The sequence below is a fragment of the Panthera uncia genome, chromosome A2, assembly GCF_023721935.1.
Source record: "Panthera uncia isolate 11264 chromosome A2, Puncia_PCG_1.0, whole genome shotgun sequence".
Lineage (NCBI taxonomy): Eukaryota > Metazoa > Chordata > Mammalia > Carnivora > Felidae > Panthera > Panthera uncia.
Window position 1 is genome coordinate 2,021,699 of NC_064816.1, and position 21,965 is coordinate 2,043,663.

The 21,965-nt window shown below is 47.6% G+C and overlaps 1 protein-coding gene and 1 long non-coding RNA gene across 3 annotated transcripts in view; one reads left to right on the forward strand and one right to left on the reverse strand.

The window, feature by feature from the left end:
- LOC125930511 (zinc finger protein 77-like) overlaps positions 1-21,965 on the reverse strand; it is a 58,025-nt gene that overhangs the window by 32,897 nt on the left and 3,163 nt on the right. The window contains exons 2-4 of one of the 2 annotated variants that reach the window (XR_007460169.1): positions 6,067-6,193; positions 4,640-4,820; positions 1,825-4,230 (exon numbers count right to left, since the gene is read on the reverse strand). Coding sequence is in view for 1 of the 2 variants with exons in the window: in XM_049642332.1 (XP_049498289.1) it covers positions 2,535-4,230; positions 4,640-4,820; positions 6,067-6,193 (2,004 nt within the window). In the remaining variant the exon portion in view is untranslated. Of the gene's footprint in view, positions 1-1,747; positions 4,231-4,639; positions 4,821-6,066; positions 6,194-21,965 lie in introns of those variants that run through there. The other variant, XM_049642332.1, reaches the window with a different exon arrangement.
- Positions 14,657-15,522, forward strand: LOC125930533 (uncharacterized). Its single transcript, XR_007460172.1, has 2 exons — positions 14,657-14,801; positions 15,312-15,522. It is a non-coding gene; the product is annotated as an uncharacterized LOC125930533 (long non-coding RNA).

A 21,965-nucleotide genomic window follows, 5' to 3' on the forward strand; every position in this document is an offset into this window, starting at 1 on the left:
AGGCTTTCAGCTGTCAACACAGAGCCTGGTGCAGGGCTCGAACCCAAAAACTGTGGGATCATGACCTGAGTCAAAGTCGGATGTTCAACTGACTGAGCCACCCAGGCACCCCATGAGTAAGTCATTTTACTGAGAAAATCATGACGGCTGTAGAGGAATTAAACAAATACAAACCAGAAGGAAAATGTCATAATGTTTATGTACTTAGCATTATCAACCAAAATATATACTTCAAAAAACTAACACAAGAAGTTAATCTTCTAGAATGGGATATTGTAAACTAATTTCTCAGTTGTGAAACATAAAACATATAATCTTTTTTTAATTTTTTTTAACGTTTATTTATTTTTGAGACAGAGAGAGACAGAGCATGAACAGGGGAGGGTCAGAGAGAGGGAGACACAGAATCTGAAACAGGCTCCAGGCTCTGAACTGTCAGCACAGAGCCCGACGCGGGGCTCGAACCCACGGACCGCGAGATCATGACCTGAGCCAAAGTCGGCCGCTTAACCGACTGAGCCACCCAGGCACCCCAAACATATAATCTTAAAGTGTGCAACAGATGTGGAGTGCCGGGGTGGCTCAGTCGGTTAAGCATCCAACTTCGGCTCAGGTCAAGATCTCGCGGTTTGTGAGTTCAAGCCCCATGTCGGGCTCTGTGCTGACAGCTCAGGGCCTGGAGCCTGCTTCAGATTCTGTGTCTCCCTCTCTCTCTGCCCCTTCTCCACTCACTCTCTTTCTCTCTCAAAAATGAATAAACATTAAAAAGAATTATGCAATAGATTTGAAAACCTTGGTAATGAGACTTCTATGAAGCAATGTAGAAAACCATGTTTGACCAAAAAAAAACAAACAAACAAAAAAAAACCAAACGCACATTGTTTTGAATCACATATTAAAAATGACAGAATTAAACAGTGGGAAATCACACATAACAACAGACAGTCATTAGACATACTGGGTTTCTCTCTTAGCAGTCAGCTATAGGGGAAAACTCCCACAAACTGCCAAATACACTCACAGGTGCTAATTCCAATCATGGAAACATCCAGAAAGAAGAAATGCAGGGTCAGCACAGCCTCTCCACAACGCAACCAGGGACAGAGGTTTCCTGCATCTGTGGCTACAGCATTCGATCTGTCAGGGGGGAGGGAGGCAGGATACAGACCTACCCTGAGAGGGACAAGATGCTTACCACAGAAATCATGTAAAGAAAAAGCATGGAGATGAAGGGGTCACAGGATAAGAGAGCTCGCTAAGCACGACAGCCTGAAGAGACGGCCTCACGGACACAAAGAGTCACAGGGCAACGTAAGGATGCGTGGGGACCGGGAAGCCAAGACGGTCTGTCACGGGACAGCTCGTGGAAGTCTCTGGAACATGCTAACAAGAACTAATGCCAAACTTTTCTTACACGGGGGCTGTTCCAGACGGCAGACCAGAAGCCAGGACAACACGCCGTGACTCGGGCCCACCTGGGTCCCCACGCGTCTGTCCCCTGGCGGCACGGAAGGATGGAGAATCACGGTTCCTCACTGCTGCTCTCCAAGCCCCACACAGCTCCTCTTCTCAGGGCCTTCCTCTCAGAGCCACACAGAGGAGGACTCTGGGACGTACGGCCTCCCGCCTCACAAGACTCAAAACGAAACCCAGCAGAACTAGCCGGACACTAACTTTCCACTTCAAGCCACAGGGTTTCTCTTCTTTTTTAAGTTTATGTATTTATTTTGAGAGAGAGAGAGAGAGAGAGAGAGAGAGCGAGAGAGAGCGCTATCAGCACAGAGCCTAACAGAGGCTCAATCCCACGAACCACAAGCTCATGACCTGAGCCGAAATCAAGAGTGGTGCGCTTAACCCACTGAGCCACCCAGGCACCCCCAACAGTTACTCTTCGTAACTCAATGGGTCATGACTGATAAACAACCGAGACCAAAGGCGATGAGCGAAGGTCAAACTACAAACACAATCAGAGGAGACTGTCCTCCTCCAGTATCCTTGTGCGTTTACTAACGTCATGGGGAACACAGGTGGGCACACGGCAGCAACAGCACACGTGGAGACACAACTTTCAATAATAAAGACCGCAAGGAGGGGCAGGGCGGAGTCGGGGAATTCTAGTCTCTGCACCAGAGGACGAGATACACGTACTGATCGGCCCTGGGTCCAGAAGACATCGTCGTGGAAATGAGACACATTTTATAGAACTGTACAGTCTTTTCATGTCTGAGATAGCAAAATATATTTCATACAGAAACTGGGGGTGTTCAGGAATGTTTTATCTTGGGTGTTCATATCAGTAGCATGCAGTGGAAATAAATACAACAGAGATCCCTATTACAGACGAGGCACTTCTGAGGCACAAGCAAATTTATAACAAAAACTGCCGTCCAGCCCTGACGTTTTATGTACAAAATAAATGAGGTGCTATGCCTGAAGGTTCTCCAACATTCTTTACACTCGTACATCACGTTTCTTGCCCGTGTGTCTGACCGGACTTACAATAAGATATGAGGGAAAATCGCGTGATTGTGTATTCAGGGTTTCTCCCCAGTGTGCATCTTCACGTGCGCCCGCAGGTTTGTGGGATACCTGAAGGCCTTCCCACAGTGCGGACATTCGTAGGGTCTCTCCCCCGTGTGTGTCCTCACGTGCGCCCGCAGGTTTGCGGGATACCTGAAGGCCTTCCCGCACTGCTGGCATTCGTACGGTCTCTCCCCCGTGTGCGTCCTCACGTGGACCCGCAGGTTTGCGGGACACCTGTAGGCCTTCCCGCACTGCTGGCACTCGTACGGTCTCTCTCCCGTGTGCGTCCTCACGTGAGCGCGCAGGTTCACGGGATACCAGAAGGCCTTCCCACACTCCTTACACTCGTAGGGTTTCACTCCGTTGTGCTTTCTCGCATGTACTTGCAGGGAGGAGTGACAACTGAAGGCTTTCCCACAGTGCGGACACTCGTAAGGTCTCTCCTCCGTGTGGGTCTTGACGTGCGCCCGCAGGTTCGCGGGATACCAGAAGGCTTTGCCGCACTGCTGGCACTCGTAGGGCTTCTCTTCACGGTGCGTTCTCACGTGCTTCTGCAAGGACGAGGACCAACGGAAGGCCTTCCCGCACTGCGTACACTCGTAACGTTTCTCCAAACTGTGTGCTCTCACGTGACCTTGGAGGGAGGAGTGACGCGTGAAGGCTTTCCCACACTGCTGGCATTCAAAGGGTCTCTCCCCCGTGTGCGACCTCACGTGTTCCTGAAGCGACGTGGAACTACTGTACGCTTTCCCACACTCCTTACACACATAGGGTTTCACCCCACTGTGCATCCTCACGTGCCTCTGGAAGTATCGGGGGTGTCTGAAAGCCTTCCCACACTCCTTGCACTCATAGGGCCTCTCTTCGCTGTGCGTCCTCACGTGCTCCCGGAGGGATAAGGAACAACTATAGGCTTTCTCGCATAACGTACATTCATAGGGCTTCACCCCACTGTGCGTTCTCACGTGTCTTCGAAAGTATTTGGGACAACTGAAGGCTTTCCCACACTGCTGACACAGATAAGGTCTCTCTCCAGTGTGCGTCATCAGGTGTCCCTGCAGGGATGCAGGGTACTTGAATGTCTTGCCACACTCCTTACATTCATAGCGTTTCTCTCCAGTGTGTGATCTCATGTGTTCTCGAAAATATGAGAGGCAACTGTAGGTTTTCCCACACTCCATACATTCATAGGGTCTCTCCCCAGTGTGAGTTCTCACATGACGGGTGAGGTAGGAGTGATACAAGAAGGTTTTCCCACACACGTCACACGCATGGACATTCTGTCCACAGGGACCTTGCACGTGACCCTGAAAGGAAGACGTGCAAGTGAAAGCTTTTCCACATTTCTTGCACTCTAGAGATATTTTACTACTGAGACTCTCCGCGTATGTGTCAGATGCTCTCCCAGCGTCCTGACCTTCATAGGGTCTCTCTACAAGGTCTGCATCCACGTGAGTGCTGAGGCTCGAGACAGAGCTGCAGGCTGGGCCACACTCCTCACCAGGACTAGGTTTGAGTCCTGGGTGAGATCTTCGCAGTTTCTCAAGGAAGGAACCATCTGCGAAGGCTTCTCTACACTTAGCACATTCACAGGATTTGCCTCCAGTGGGATACCCCTCATGCACAGTAAGACTTGTAATCGGGTTCAGGGTTTCTCCACATTGATCTCCTTCAATACGTTCACAGACACTCTCCACCAAAGGACTTCTGTTCAAAATAGGAAGGCACACGGTTAGGGGATGACGCTTATAAGTGATCTCTTTATTAATGACCTATTGATGTTTGTTAATGATTATCGGATTACTAGTAGCCATTTTCAAGGAATGGGCATGTTGGTGGTACCGCCTATACTGCTGTAAAGTGGAAGAAGTTACGTGCTCAGGAGAAGGGCCCAGAAATGTCCTGTCAGGATTTCTTACATGTGGGTTCTCCCGATAAACGTTTTGAACTCAATTATGTTTCTGATGATCAATATCTACATCACATTTATGAAGATATTATATTGTATAATTCCAACTACACAATTACGGGGCTAGGTTTATACTTTTTCTTTAATTCCAAGTTAGTCGATCAATCTGGGAAGATCCCCCTTTCTCCTACGGGGAGAGGCACTCACCTCAAACGCCTCTCCTGGGATTGGGACTGATCACCAATGTTATGAAACACCGGGTTTTCTCGAAAAAGAGCCCAGGGATCATTTCTTGTAAATCTTACTATTTTCTCTTCACTGGATAGTTCATTCTCCAAAATATTCAGCTGAGTCCTTGATCCACAAGTTTTAACTTGAGTGCAACAATCTGCAAGAATTGGGAGCATAATTTAAATTCTTGGGAATGATCTGATGTGTAAAGGTAAGAAAACAGACCATATGCAGATTTCTATTTATATACTGATCCCAAATGTGAATGAAGTTCATCAGAATGAATGGACAGGTGACCAAAGGAAAATTCTGAGGACCCTAGTGATTTGGGGCTTTGGCAATAATGGGAAAAGTGTCTACAATGGAAGCCCATTCACTTAGAAATACTTCAAAATAGATGGTGACTAACGTGGAAATAGGTATTATCAGAAAAGCAAAGTAGGGGGCGCCTGGGTGGCTCACTCGGTTGAGTGTCCGACTCTTCATTTCGGCTGAGGTCGTGATCTTGAGGTCCTGAGATTGAGCCCCGTGTTGGGTGCCTTGTTGAACCTGGAGCCTGCTGGGGACTCTCTCTCCCTCTGTCTCTCTGCCCCGCCCCCCCCCCACTCATGTTCACGCTGTCTCTCTCAAAATAAACACATATTAAAAGGACAAAAAAGAAAAAAGAAAATTAAAGAAAAGAAGGAACTGGGCAAGATACACACATCCACACGCTACCTGTGTAAGAGGTTCACCACATGCATGAGGATGGATGAAAAGTCCAACAGGAAAGCAGGTAAATGACAACCACCACCCTTCTCAAACAAAGACTGAGTCTTGTCTCTAATGGGTGTCTCCAAATGCCATTCTTTTCTCCAGAACCTGGTCCAAACGAGGGTTGCTGGACTGTTCCGAAGGCACAGAGGCCCTCAGTGAAGCCCGCCTGCACTGTCCCAGCTGCCATTGGGAGGGTGGGTGGTGTGTGTGGCTGCTGGTCCTGCCCCTGGAGGACAGCTCGGCAGGAGGGAGGATTTGAAGAGCAACAAGCAATCTGGAAGACGGGCTGTTTAATTTGGTCTTCAAAGTCACCGAAGATGACGAAGTGTGAGTTTAACTGCAGGATGATTACCATGAGACAGGTGTATTAACCAGTGTATCTTCCACAGAGCAGCACTCTCTGCCCCAGAGCAACACTGGAGACCATCCCCACACTGATAAAATTAGAGAGTCTCAGACTTTGATTAAGAGCAACAAAACTTTGTGTTCCTGGAAAAGGTATGTGACTCCAGGTAGGCTCCGTGAAGGCTTGGACCGTGTCTGTCTCTTCTGCAACGCACTCCCATTCCTCGGCCCCAGCAAAATCGGACAATCGTAAGAAACATCTCTTCCCTAAAAGACTAGTGAAGGTATGGAGCCATCCTTACCCACGGCGGCCAGGTTCCTGCAGGTCTCCAGCATCACATCTCTGTAGAGCTTCCTCTGACCTCGATCCAACAAAGCCCACTCTTCCGGGGTGAAGTACACAGCCACATCCTCAAAGACCACAGAGGCCTGAAACATACCACACACTCTATTGCAGCAAAGTTCCATCATCACCCATGTGTGTGGGAGGATGAAGGGTGACAGGCGGGGAGCTGCACTCCATTTCTAGGACCCCTGAGTCACAACAGAGGGTGAGGACAACAGCTGACATGGACTTACACACACCCAATTTACTGGGTTATTTCTACGGAGACACATCTGAGCAGACCAGCACTGTACAGACTGAAAAGTGAAATATTCACTCGGACAGCACACAAATCGGAGGACACACGTTTGGCTTGTTCAGACGATTATGCCTCGTCAGCTCCAAGAACTGGGACCAGAATGTCAGGATGTTGTGGACACTTAGATTCCAGTGCCGCTCGATGTGAGGAGCTCTCGCCTTGGAAGGAACAAGTCAAGAAGCCTGGTGGCGTCCCCTCTCTTCCGACAGAGGCAGACATGACCCTTTCCGCGGATTAGATGGACTGTGGGCATGGGCAAAGGCCTGGGCCCGGGTGCCTGGCACACCTAGTGTGCAAAACGAGTTCTGGATGCTGAAGAAACTTGGGGGTAAGCAGGGCCTCTGACCCAGTGCCCAGAATTCAAGGAAAAGGGCACCAGAAGGAAGAGTCCCTGAAGGATTGATGGGGACAGATCCAGAGACAGCTTTAACAGAGAAAAAAAAAACAAGGCTAATTCATAACTTTAGAGGAATAAGGGTTGACACCACGCTCATGAAACACAGAGTAAAAAAATTATTTTTTTTAAAAATCAGAGATTGCTTAAGCAAAAACTATGTTCTCAAAACTTAATGAGAGAGAGAGAAAAAAAAAAAAAAAACCCAACCATATCACCTAGAAGAAAGGAAATTCTACTTCAACTGTAGTTGTAACTGGGGTTTGCATATCACACACCTGTTAAGTCTTATATTTCAAACATTTCAAAAATGACAACCATAAAAAATAAGAGACAACAATATAAAGAAAAATAATATGATTAAATAATGGGTAAAGAAAGTGAGTGGACACTTCTCCAAAGATATACAAATGGGAAACAGGTCGATGAAAAGATGCTAGACATTCGTCACGAGGGACACGCACCTCGAACTACCAGCTGAGGCCCCTTCGCACCCACCACACTGGCTATAAAGACGCCCCGGGAAGCGCTGGCGAGGACGTGAGCAGGGCGCATTCTCCTTCATTCATCCTGCTGCGGATGTAAGAGGGGGCGGCCGCCTTGGAAGAGTCTGGTGGACCCCCAACACGAGCAACGTGGAGTTCCCACCCAACACGGCAGGTCCGCTCCTCGTATCCACCTGCCCCAGACCCGGGAGGACGAGCGCCATCACACACACGCGTGCGCACGCGCTCTGCTCTCCGCGGCACGACTCCCGATCGCCAGCGATGAAAACCACCCAGAAGCCGGGCACCCCTTCCAGGCTGAGTAAAGGCGACACGACTGAAGTGCAGTCAGGAGTCCACAGGAGAAGCTCCCGAACCTGCCGCTCAGGGCCAAGGGCAGACACAACACGGAGAGACGCACCTGCACATCCAAAATGCCTCACTGCTCACGCAGGAGGAAGGAAGATGATTTCCTGGGGTGGCAACAGCCCAGCCAATGAGAGACAATCATAGCCCAGCCAATGAGAGAGAGCCAGGGCTCAGCCAGTGAGAGCCACAACCCAGCCAATGAGAGACAGCCACAGCCCTGCCAATGCAGGATAGTAGCAGCCCAGCCAATGAGAGACAGTCACAACCCAGCCAATGAGAGACAGTCAGAACCCAGCCAATGTGAGACAATCACGGCTCAGCCAATGAGAGAGAGCCAGGGCTCAGCCAGTGAGAGAGTCACATCTCAGCCAATGAGAGACGACCACAGTCCAGCCAATGAGAAGCCACTACACATGAAAACCCCAGTTTGCTCAAAAGGACTTCGTGTTTGGGACAGCCCCTCCCAACGGCCCCGTCTCCTCTACAAAAGAGTGTTCCTCCCTTTCTTTTCCAGATTTTCCTGTTCTTTTGCTGGGGCTTCACATGTCCCAAATCATAATTCTCTGCTATTCCCAGACAAGCCATTTTTGGGTTTATTTTTAAGGTCAACAGTGCATCACGATCAGCCTTGTTCATGACAATTAAAATCAACTCCAGTTCTCTTTAAAGAAAATTGTCCACCTGTAGATATAGAATCCCCCCGGGTAGCATCTAAGTTTATGTTTATTAAAGGGCAGAGCCAGTTATCTTTCCCTTTTCACTAAGAGGACAGGGATAGAATGGTAAAATATGTCTACTGCAGATTTAGTTTGGCAAATGGCTCACACACATCCTAGATGAGTTACAAAAATACCACTAAAATTCTGTTTTGATTTACTGATTTTTATTATTTAAAAAATTTTTTTAATGTTTACTTATTTTTAAGAGAGTGAGCATGAGCAGGGGAGGGGCAGAGAGAGAGAGGGAGACCCAAAATCCGAAGCAGGCTCCAGGCTCTGAGCTGTCAGCGCAGAGCCTGGTGCAGGGCTTGAACCCACGAACCATGAGATCATGACCTAAGCCAAAGTCAGACGCTTAACCGACTGAGCCACCCAGGCGCCCCATTATTTATTTTTTGAAGTAGAGTCCATGCCCAAGTGGGGCGTGAACTCATGACTCTGAGATCAAGAATAGCACGCTCTACCAACGAAGCCACCCAGGTGCCCCAAAACCACTAAAATTCTTGATTTTCCATTCTGGCAATGCAGGTTCCTAAATAAAACCAGAAACTAACTAGGTTCTCCTATTCTTGCAGAGGGCCAGGACACTGGAAAAAAGACCACTTGCTACCAGTTTAAGTGCTCCCATACCTGCATCCCTCCAGCCGGCCTTTCCAATGTCCTCCTTCCTCATTCCCAGTGACGGGGCTCTAGGGAACCACAGGGACTCTTCCCAGTCCTCCCTCATAAGCAGCTCAGAGAAACCATTCTCCACATCGGGAATGAATCTCTGTCCTTGTTGACCAGAGAGCTACATTCTCGGTGCCCAACCCCTTGCTGTAAAGTAGCCTCTGCCTGGAAGGACTAAAACAGTTCCAATTGGGGGGGGGGGCGGGGGGGGAGGCGGCATCTCTAGTGAACGTTAACAGGTTCCTGTCTCTGAACCCACTCCCCTTTGTCTAGACCCTTTGAGAGATAGTTCCTACACCCCTATTCGACAGAGGAAATAATTCCAGAATCTGAAAACAGTAATCGAAATAGCCAACCAAAGGAAATACATGGCCATTCCACATCGTTTATCTGCTCTATCTCTGACGCACCGTAATGGACCTGGGGTCACTGATCATTTGTCTCTGTTGGATTCCCTACCCTCCTCTTCCTGGGCAAAATCCTTAAGCGATATTGGCAGAATCCACAGTGTATCTCCCATCAAGATGAAAATAGATCTCTCAAAGGACCTCCTTGCAATTAATCAATACCTATAAATAAAGAAACTCTTGGGGCGCCTGGGTGGCTCCGCTGGTTAAGCGCCCGACTCGATTTTAGCTGAGGTCATGATCTCACAGTTCGTGAGTTCGCCCTCCACGTTGGGCTTCACCCTGACAGCGCGGAGCCTGCTTGGGATTCTCTCTCTCCTTCTCTGTCTACCCCTCCCCACCCCCCTCCCCTGTGCGCACATGTTCCCTCTCTCTCTTTCAAGATAAATAAACATTAAAAAAATTTTTTTTATTAAAAGAAAAAAGCTCTTTAAGGCATCAGGCCCATAATAGAACATTACAAGCCTCAGAGGCCCATCATCCTCTACACTAATCCCTGTAATGGCCTGTTTTTACTGGTGTGAAAACCCCACGGCTGAAGACGGAGGTTTGTCTGGAACCTCTGAGCAACATATGCCATTGTTAACCCTTGGCACCCTGTGCTTCCTAACCCCCATAAACTACCGACCCAGTTCCTACTGTATGCAAATTCCAGGAGGAATACATGACTCCCAGTTTTTATCAATAGAATAAAAAATTTGGAGGTGCCTGGGTGGCTCAGTTAAGCGTCCGACTTCGGCTCAGGTCATGATCTCATGGTTCGTTGAGTTCAAGCCCCGAATTGGGGTCTGTGCTGACAGCTCAGAGCCTGGAGCTGGCTTCGGATTCTGTGTCTCTCTCTCTGTCTCTGTACCTACCCCACTTGTACTCTGTCTCTCAAAAATGAATTAATGTTAAAAAAATTTTTTTTTAATTTTTCCCTGAGTCTGAAAACTGCCAATATTCGATTAGCTACTTTCAGATCTAGGGTCCTGGTTCAGAACCATCATACAATTTGGAATTCCCACATCACTTCTGCCTTCCCAGTTGTTACGTGCCAAAACGTTATAAAAGTGACGTACCCACGAGGAGATAATCTCCAACGCTTACTATCTTCATAAATAGGGACTGGAGATGAGAAGTGCCTGACACTGCTCCCCTCTAATCTTTCTTGTTACTCAAATGTCACCTTAACGAGTTTCCAACTGCTATGTGGTTTCCCTATGACGTGGGACATGACGATCAGGAAAGATCCTTCGTGGCACCAAGGAACAAAACCACTAAATATGGAAAACTGCCTCTTAATGATGCATTTAAGAAAGGGTCTCTATCAAAAGGGGAAATTGTGAGAATTAATACAGGGAAACCTCGTGAAGAATGGAGTCAGGAGGCCAGCAGGTGGAGTTCTGACACCCTACCACTCATGGTCAACTGCAGACCCAACAACAAGAGGAGGACCCTGCGGTTACAAGTGGGCATCACTTTACTAGAGCAACAGGAGGAAGATTATTTCCCGGTGTGGTGACAGCCCAGCCAATGAGAGAGTCACAGCCCAGCCAATGAGAAGCCGCAATACTTCCGCGTCCAGCTTGCTCCAATGGACTTTTTGTTTACGACGTCCCCCTGCCCAATTCCCAGTTTCCTCTATAAAAGAGCCTCCCCTCTCCTCTGCTCTCTGGCTTGCCTTTGGTCTCGTTGTAGCCTGCTTTTCCGAGTTGCAATTCTCACCTATTCCAGGATGAACCCATTTTTGCTGGTAAAATTAATGGCAGTTTTACTTTGAAGGTCAGCAACCCATTTCAAAATGACCACCGTGTATTCAAACAATGGGATGTTATTCAGAAATGCGCACAACGAAGTACTGATCCAGGTACTGATTCGCAAAATCAATGAACCTCGAGAACATTAACAAACTTCACGAGGACACAGAGCAGGATATCATTTATACGGAAATGTACAGACTCAGCAAATCAATAGAGAGAAAGATTGAGAAACTGTCTAGAACCCAGGGTAGGGATACACTAGAATGGGGATGACCACCCACTGATGCAATTATCTTTATGGAATGATTAAAATGTTTTAAAATGAGAAAGTGAGAATGGTTGAACAGTTCTGTAACTGCAATAAATGCCACGGAATTTTTACTTTAAGCAGATAATCTTCATGGTACGGAACCTACACCTCCATGAAAGCTGTTTTTAAAAAGTCATAGGAGCTAAAAATATATCCTTCTTCATCTTTTGGCATTTGTGATCAATAACAATAGAAATCGGGCCAATTAAAGGAAGTATGAAAAAGAAACAAAATTACAGTTTCGGAGATTAAGCAGATTGAGGAGACACTACAGGTGTTTTGGAAGAAAAGGAACGAATGTGAACCAACTGGTAACATACCTGAAATGATGCAAGGGAACAGAGCATCTGAGGATGTCCTTGGTCATTAAAGAAATGAATTCCGTAGATTCAACTACCCCCACACTCTACATGCAAACCTCAAACACTGCGTGAGCCAAGCACCAAGTATTTTAACATCTGTGATTCCCAACTGCAGAAAGGAATCACAGGGCATTACCAACACAGGAAAAGAATAACTTAAATAGTATTAAAACGCAACATGCATACACGCTAATCCTTTTTTCTTAATTCTTTTTTAGTGTTTATGTTTTCATTTTTAAGAGAGAGTGCGAGCGGGGTAGGAGCAGAGAGAGAGGGAGACACAAAATCCGAAGCACGTTCCAGGCTCCGAGCTGGCAGCACAGAGCCCGACGCGGGGCTCGAACTCGTGAACCGCAAGATCATGACCTGAGCTGAAGTCGGAGGCTTAGCCAAGTGAGCCTCCCAGGAGCCCCAGACTGAAGTCTTTTTAGAAGGAAACCTTATACATAAATGTAGAAATAACCTTTGACAGCAAAACCAAGTCTATTTTATTCCAGAAATGCAACACGGATTAAACACTGATTCTTCAAGAAGTACAACTTATGCCACTAATGGAAAAAAAAAGACAAACAAACCCCAGGCTTCCAATCCATACAGGCTGAGGACACGCCTGCCTCACGTCACCACACACGAGTGACGACTGGCTTACAAACCAGATGGAAACATGCACCGTCAGAAAACCATGGTGTCCACACTAAATCTAGAGCCGACTCCCTATTTGGTGGTGAAATGGGAGATCGGGAACAAGTTGCTGAGGATGCATATGTACATGCCTGTGAGGGCTCGGCCAGCGCTGCAACCAAAAACAAGGAATTGGTGGGGGCGGCCGGCGGGGCTCAGTCGGTTAAGTGTCCGACCCTTGATTTCGGCTCAGGTCATGATCTCGCTGTTCATGGGTTGGATCCCCACGTTCAGGCTTTCTGCTGTCAGTGCGGAGCCTGCTTCGGATCCTCTGTCTCCCTCTCTCTCTCTGCCCCTCATGCTCTTTCTCTCAAAAATCAAACATTAAAAAAAAAAAAATCTGCCAAATGCATGTGAGGAGAAGGGCTGGTTCCCATTTAAAACCTGTCCCCGCTACATGTACCACCAGGATGGGAACGAAAGGTGCCTTCACAGGTTACTTTGCATGGTTGGAGACCAAGAGTTTAATAAATCCCTCTTTATCTCCTCCTCTGCACTTTTAGCTGTTAGATAAGTGAGGTTTTCTAAATTGATTCACATGAAACCACATTTCAAGCCTTATTTCTTGTCTGAGTCTTCTCAGGCATCCAAATGTGCTTCTCACCCTGAGCTACCGGTAATGATAGACGGAGAAATCTCTCTACTGCTCAAGTGCAGTACACGCTTGATGTTTTGTAATCGTTTAGAGAGCAAACTAACAATGTAGTTTCGCCTAAGGAGAATATTGTAACCGAAAAACATTTTTTCCTTTACTCCTAACTCAAATGAGCGTGTAGCTCGCGCCCGAAAAGAATAGAAAGATGATCACAGAAACGGATTTTTAGTTTGCAGGAGGCAAACTCATAAAAAGAAATCTCAGGGTACAACGAGTCACTAGAAGCGAGCAGTTGAAAATTAAGTGTTAAAAATACTTTCTAACATTAGCCTTTATAACTGCTATTAAACTAATTTTCCTTAAGTCCTAAGATATGTCTCATGAAGGGTATAAAGTAATTTAATGGAAAACCTACAAAATGTTATTCAGTGACACCACAACACAATGAAATAAATGAAGAGATGCTGTGTGTCTTCCAAAATGAGACCATAATATCAACTCTCCCAAAACATCAAGAGATTAAAAAAAAAAAAAATCCCATTAAATCTGCAATCAGGTTTGTTTGTGGCTTTGTTATGGGATTTATTTCTGTTCTCTTTGAACTTAAGATTTTGTTTTAAGTCATCTCTCTGTCCAACATGCAACTCCAACTTACAACCCCAAGATCAAGAGTCACATGCTCTACTGACTGAGCCAGTCAGGCGCCCCAAAGGACACTATTTCTCATATTGCAATGTAACACAGATTTCTCAGAATAGGGGAGATATGTTACAGAACTGGTGGGACTTTGCCCAATAGAAATCAGTTTTTAAAGTACGTGAATATGGGGCGCCTGGGTGGCTCAGTCGTTAAGCGGCCGACTTCGGCTCAGGTCATGATCTCTCAGTCCCTGAGTTCGAGCCCCGCGTCGGGCTCTGTGCTGACAGCTCGGAGCCTGGAGCCTGCTTCGGATTCTGTGTCTCCCTCTCTTTCTGCCCCTGCCCCGCTCGTGCTCTCTCTCTCTCAAAAATAAATAAGCATTAGGGCGCCTGGGTGGCTCAGTCAGTTGAGCGTCCGACTTCAGCTCAGGTCATGATCTCGCGGTCCGTGAGTTCAAGCCCCGCATCGGGCTCTGTGCTGACAGCTCAGAGCCTGGAGCCTGTTTCAGATTCTGTGTCTCCCTCTCTCTCTCTGACCCTCTCCAGTTCATGCTCTGTCTCTCTGTCTCAAAAATAAATAAACGTAAAAATAAATAAATAAATAAATAAATAAATAAATAAAGTACGTGAATATGAAAACATGAGAAAACTCTGTTTAGAATCGAGTGGGGAAACCAGCAGGGGAAGCTCTCAAGCCCTAAACCTCACCATCAAGAACAGGACTTTGCAAGTCTACATGAGGTATATTACTGTCCCAGGAGTAGGAAGGAAGGGTTTTCCTGCCCTGGCAACAGTCCAGCCAATGAGAGACAATCACAGTCCAGCCAATGAGAAGCCACTACACCTGGATTCCCGTAGTTTGCTCCAATCGTTGTTTAGTTTCCCACAGCCCCTCCCAATGCCCCCTCCCTCTCCTCTAAAAAAGAGCGTTCCTCACTTTGTTCTTCCGTTTCTTCTCCAGACTTGCCTGTGGTTTTGCTGGGGCTGGCGTGTCCCAAATTATAATTCTCTGCTATTCCCAGGTAATCCCATTTTCGCTGAAAAATAACTGTCAGTTTTAATTTTTTTAATTTTTTTTTTGTTTTTTTGAGAGAGAGAGAGAGAGAGAGTATACGCAGGGGAGGGGGAAGAGAGAGGGAGACACAGAATCCAAAGCAGGCTCCAGGCTCTGAGCTGTCAGCACAGAGCCCAACAGGGTGCCAACCCCTTGAACCACGAGATCACGATCTGAGTTCAACAGACTGAGCCACCAAGGCACCCCTGACGGTTTCATTGTTAAGGTTAACGTTAGTGATCCCAGAGAAGACCCCAACCACTCCAGGCTGGCGAGCAAACAGGTGCAGGTCCCACAGAGCCCAATGAGCTGTTTTCTCCCCAACCCTGAAGCGGAGGTTAAGTTTTGTGCTGGGATCAGAGCCCCACTCCCTGGGTCTGCGCTCTCCTGTGTCTGTACTCTCAGGGGATTATTCGGAACCTGTTTTAGGGGCTTGTCCTTTCTCAGAGAACTCATTTTTGTTCCGACTACTTTCCAGAACTGGACTGTTCCTCTTGGAACCATGCCTGTTGGAAATGAGCTGGCCCTTCGTCTGATTTCTTCTGGAACAAGGCTACTCCTGTAGAGACCAGTGTCTATAAACTTTTTTTCTGGTCTAGAGAAAACTACCAAGAAATGGATTCCAATTATCAAAGCGCATGGAGGGGGGACCCAACTGGGACCCTGGCCAATCTTAGGTTTAAAAACCATGGTGCGTCCTTGTGCATTTCTAACAAACTGACCAACTGAACAAATATAATTTAGAACTACAAGGGCCTTTATGGGGAACTTTCGATCTCCCCAAACTTGTTTTATTGAATATTGTTAGGGAAAAAAATTAAAAATTAAGAAGTTAGGAAAAAAGAAAAGAAAGGAAAGGAAAGGAAAGGAAGGAAAAGAAAAGAGAAAAGGAAAAGAAAAAAATTAGGAAGTCATGAATCCAGCAAACTGAATTTGATACAGATTTTATTCAGTACCTCAAGACTTGCAAATATTGGGGCGCCTGGGTGGCGCAGTCGGTTAAGCGTCCGACTTCAGCCAGGTCACGATCTCACGGTCCGTGAGTTCGAGCCCCGCGTCAGGCTCTGGGCTGATGGCTCAGAGCCTGGAGCCTGTTTCCGATTCTGTGTCTCCCTCTCTCTCTGTCCCTCCCCCGTTCATGCTCTGTCTCTCGCTGTCCCAAAAATAAATAAACGTTGAAAAAAAAAATTAAAAAAAAAAAAAAAAAGACTTGCAAATATTTTCAGGATCTAAGTGTACCTCTTTGCAAAAGACTATTTAAATTGAACCAAGGCAAACAACTGAAATATGACAAATGGCTTCCGAAGGGTCTTTCTCTCCTGCCCCGGCTTCACTCTATACCCAGGACCTGCCTCCAACCACTTCCCTCGACATGCTCTGAACTTCCCTTTTTTTCTGAACCTGCCCTTGATCCCTCCTTACCTCAACCTGTTAACCAGGCCTCTTTAAGGTAAAGCATCTCAAGATTTGAAACCCCATGTTTCTCATGTTCCCTGGATTAAGGCAGAAGTTTCCAGAAGTGCCCGGGAACCCCCATAAGCTCGCTGAAGAACATAACACGGCTATTCAACTTACCAACATGGTTTCCCAGATTTAGATCAATTAGTCCACATGCGTGTTGCTGGGGCCCAGGCCACACATGGGATGAAACTAACCCGAGAGAGACAGACGCCCATTTCTGGAAAGATGCTTATGACACTGGCTGGTAATCCCCACCAAGCAATTAAGGTACTTTTTTTTTTTTTAAGTTTTTTTTTATTTGCAAGTAATCTCTACACCCAATGTGGGGGCTTGAACCTACAGCTCTGAAATCAAGAGTCACACACTCCAACAAGTGAACCAGCCAGGTGCCCCAACGGTAGCTTTCCCGAAGACTGGACGAACACAAAATTCAGGTTTCCACTCAAAAGCCTGATGAATCTGTACGTGGCTATTACAATGGACTCCAGCTGGCCTTTTTTTTTTTTTTTTAATTAATTAATTTTATTTTTAAATTTACACCCAAGTTAGTTACCATCTAGTGCTATAATGATTTCCAGAGCAGATTCCAGTGATTTATCCCCTACGTATATCACCCAGTGCTCATCCCAACAAGTGTCCTCCCTAATGCCCCTCGTCCATTTAGCCCATCCCGCCCACCCACAACTGCCCCAGCAACCCTCAGTTTGTTCTCTGTATTTAAGAGCCTCTTATGTTTTGTCCCCTTCCTTGTTTTTATATTATCTTTGCTTCCTTTCCCTTATGTTCATCTGTTTTGTAACTTTCATTCCTCATGAGTGAAGTCATATGATATCTGTCTTTCTCTGATTAATTTCGCTTAGCATAATCCCCTCCAGTTCCATCCACGTAGTTGCAAATGGCAAGACTTCATTCTTTTTGATTGCCAAATAATACTTCATCGTGTATATATACCACATCTTTATCCATCTGTCCGTCGATGGACATTTGGGCTCTTTCCATACTTTGGCTCTTGTCGACAGTGCTGCTATCAACATGGGGGTGCATGTGCCCCTTTGAAACAGCACACCTGCATCCCCTGGATAAATACCTAGTAGTGCAATTATTGGATCATAGGGCAGTGCTATTTTTAACTTTGAGGAACCTCCATACTGTTTGCCATAGTGGCCACACCAGTTTGCGTTCCCACCAGCAGTGCAAAGGGTTCCTCTTCCTCCGCATCTTCGCCAACATCTGTTGTTGCCCGAGTTGTTTATTTTAGACTTCTGGTCTTTCTTCGCATGTGGAATCCACCAGGCAGCATTTAATGGGCTGGACTGGAATCTTTCTTTTTAGTTAAAAGCACCAGGATGGGCTGGGAAACGTCGTCCCCTGCATATTTAGTTATTTTGACAAACTAGGCCACTGACACCCCACATGAAAGAAAGAGAGCTAAAATTCTTCATTTTCACCTCGGGCAACTGAAGGCTTCTTCTATAAGGAGCGCCTGGGTGGCTCAGTTGGTTGAGCATCCAGCTTCAGCTCAAGTCATAATTTCACGGTTTGTGGGTTTGAGCCCCGCGTCGGGTTCCGTGCTGACAGCTCAGAGCCTGGAGCCTGTTTCAGATTCTGTGTCTCCCTCTCTCTGCCCTCCCCCACTCACACTCTGTGTCTCTAAAAATAAACAAACATTTAAAAAAAACCCACCAAATACCTCCTAGTTTGCGCTATTATTGCCAACATCCAGGACATGTGAGGGAAGGTTATCAGCAGCCTGAATGCTCCAGGTGGGAGCCCTCCTCCCGGCCCCTCCCAAGCCCTCCTCATGCCCGACGGCTGGGCTCTAAGGACCACAGGGGCTCTGCCCCAAATTCCCTCCTGATCAGCTTGGAGAAACCACTCTCCAGATGGGGAGGCACTCTCTCTGTGCCGCCTGACACGGGACCTACACTGTGAAGCAGGTCCCGCCGCAGAGAGCTCACGGGGCTCCAACAGTGGGGTCTCTAATGAACCTGCACAGGTTCCTGCCTCTGAACCCGCCCCCTTGTGTCTAGTCCCGTGTGACAGACACACCATTTTCACGTTAGTTCCTCCACCTCTAGTCATTCACTGCACGGATCCTCAGAAGGGATCACGCTGGAATTTCATTCTCCCACAAAGGGGAAGTAATTCTAGAACTGGATGAAGGTACTCAAAATACCTAACCAGGGGATGAAATGCCCCTTGAACATCTTTTTTTTTTTTTTTTGGACAGGGGAGGAGCAGAGAGAGGGAGACACAGAATCCGAAGCAGGGCCCAAGCTCTGAGCTGTCAGCACAGAGCCCAACGCGGGGCTCGAACCCACAAACGGCGAGATCATAACCTGAGCTGAAGTTAGATGCTCAACCACTCAACTGACTGAGCCACCCACGCGCCCCTGAACATCTTTTATTTAACCCTTGGCACGCCATCATTCCCAACCTCCAACACTACTGACATCCATTCCCACGGAAAGCAGCTTTTTTATATAACTACCCTATGCAGTGCATTTTCATATTCCAGTAGGGATGACCCATGTGTCCGCTTTGATTTGAAAGGAATAGAAACACACCAGGGCACTCACGCCCAGGGCGGCACAGGCTTTCTTGCTTTTCTTGAATCTCAAAAGCTGGTCTGGATGATGGAAAATTGCTGAAGGCTCTGCTCTCTGATGATATGTAGATGGTTTCGGTCTCTGCTCCCCTTCTCAGACCGCTTCCCGGGAAGCCCGAATCCACCTGTTACACCTTTTGGCCTTGAAAGGACAAAATGTCTCTAAAGAAATATTGCAGGTTGCTCAAACTCAGGATCGATACGTAGGGCGCCCGATCCTGGCCCCACGTGAAACCCCTTGTGACTGCTTAGCACGGACACGGCACCTTCCGACTCCCCGTGCAAACAGGAAGCGCCTCTCACTGACGCACAGGTTCCATGCTTTACTGACGACTCTTATTTACAAATGGAAAATGGCAAATATCGTGCTGGGGATGCGACTCCAAGTCCCTTGAGGTCACTGAGCAGCACTTTACCTTTGGGCTACTTCGGCTCAACACGCTGAACAACTGGCCCTTCCTCTGGCCTTGTACCTTCGCCAAGGGTAAAACCACAAATGTTTATAAGGCCGGTCGCCATGCCTGTAAGGGAGCTCATGACCTTGGACTATTATAGAGACAAGATGTCCTTACCCACATGGGAACCAATTAAAAATGGCTCCTCTGTCCCAATTTGATTAGATGCCCTACTTGAACTGACTTCTCTGGCATTACGAAGGGTCCTGGCTCCAGATTTGACTCCCTGGAGGCCAACAGAAGCCATTTTTGCTGATATTTTTTTCCAAACAAAAACAAACTCAAAAACAAAAAATGAAAAGCAACTCAAGAAAACCGAGAGGCAAACCTCTGTCTTGGTCCAAAGGGATGTTCTTCCCAAATAATACTTTAGAGAATTGCTAAGAGATACCCAACAACCGGCCCCATGAAGGATAAGCAATATTGGAAATCTAGTCACTGTGACTTCAATAAAAAGGGACAACTCTGGTTTGGCCCAAATAACAATCTGGCCCTTCCAGAGATGCTACCACAGCCCAAACTCACCACTACACATGCGTGAAACCCCTGGCCCAAAACAACACAATATGTTCAATCCCAAGATTCATAAATGCACAGAAAGTGCCTACTCCCTGGTCCCACCTGTCCAAGTACAACCCAGGGACGTCTGTTAACACGAGCGGATTTCACACAGCTCCCTCTCTCACGGACATGAATACGGTTTAGGCATGGCTTACATGTTATCTCACTGGACAGAAGCCTTCTCTTGTAGATACCCCACTGCTTATCCTGTGGCTGCAGTGCTGTGAGAACTTGCTGTCTCACCTGGGGAACACACCTCTCACTTCACAGGGATCCAGGAACCCAGCTTACCAGCCAGGTGCTTCGACAGGTCTGTTCTGTTCAGGCCGTTTTACACCTTCGCTGTGAGTACCGTGCCCCATACGCAGGCTCAGTTGAACACATTAATGGCACTGTTGACACTCAATGGACACACTGTGTAGAGACCCCCCGACACACACACACACGCACACACACACACACACACACACACACACACACACACCGTGTCCGAAAGCACTGAGGTTGGTCCTTCGAAATCTCCCATCCACCCTCCAGGGCCTTCAGCCTCCCACCCTGATATATCACAGCACGTCCAGTGCAGTGACCCCTGCTCCTTTGACCCTCACGTACAGGTCAATGTTGGAAAGGAGTGATCACCTGACAGTTTTATTTTTAAAGTCATCAGTAATTAGGGGCACGTGGGTGCCTCAGTCAGTTGAGCGTCCAACTTCAGCTCAGGCCATGGTCTCCCAGTTTGTGGGTTTGAGCCCCGCATCGGGCCCTGAGCTGACAGTGCAGAGCCTGCTTCAGATTCTGTCTCCCTCTCTCTCTGCCCCTCCCCTGCGCATGCACTCTCTCTAAAAAATAACAGTAAAAAAATTTTTCAAGTTATCGGTTATTAGAACACTTGGCATTAACAGGAAGAAAAACACCCTGGTGGGCAAAGGGAATGTACAGATACGTGCCCCTGATTTATGCTGGTGGATATACACCCAGCAGGCGCCCTAGGACAGCAGCAGAGACAGGGACACTGGGACACACGGGGCCAGGGAAGACCGGTTTTCTAAAGGGTAAAGACAATCATCAGCATCATGGACAGTAACTGAGTCCTGTGGATTTAACTGTCGTGGAAACGAGTGGAACACACAGAAAGTTCCAGCACGTATGATTATGACCTGAGCAACGGAGGAGTTTTCTCACAGAACAAAAGATGGTCATCTACACAGGAAAAGACCGGGAAGTTCAACTCTACTAACAACGTGAAGGAACCATCCACGCAGACAACACAGAGAAATGATACACCCTGACCTGGAGAAAACACAGCAGGCAGAAATGAAACAGCCAAATGTCCCCAGGAAGTGAAGGAAACAGATCATCAGGAAGAAGACACGTGAGTTACAGGAGACAACATGCTGGAAACGCTTCCACGGAAGAGGGAACCCCACACGTGACAAATGCTCAGCCCTGGAGGAATCAGATAAACCAACGTGTGACGTCCAGGAGACCCCGTGTCACACACTCGAGCTGGACGCCATGAAGTCGCAAGTGACGGGACCCAGAACCGACATGTGGTTCACACTCCACACCCCGTTTCCTGCTAACGTGTAACTTACGAGCTACAACATGCAATGTCCCCCCAGCGCAGAAGGACTTACGAGGCTTTTACCCTGGAGACAAGACCACACTGACGGCAACAGCAGAGCCCACAGAAGGAAAACATGAACTGGAGACCCCACGCCCCACCATCCCGGGACGGAGGGCTTCACCGGACACACTGAGCCGCAAGCACCCGCCCGAGAGGCACAGACGAGCCCTGGGCAGCCACACATCACCGGTGGCACTGCTGACATTCCCTTCTCGCCCCGCAACAGAGATCAGGTCGAGTGACGCCTGCTGGGGGGTGACGACACGGAAAGCTGCCAGCACAAAGAGGTATGGCCAAGGGACAAAAGTCCTAAGTGTCACCCACACTGGATGCCCGGGGCAGCGAGAGCCTCTCCAGAAACAACGGGCCGAGCACCAGAGCAGGAGCCGCTCAGACTGGTCACCCACGGCGCCCACACCA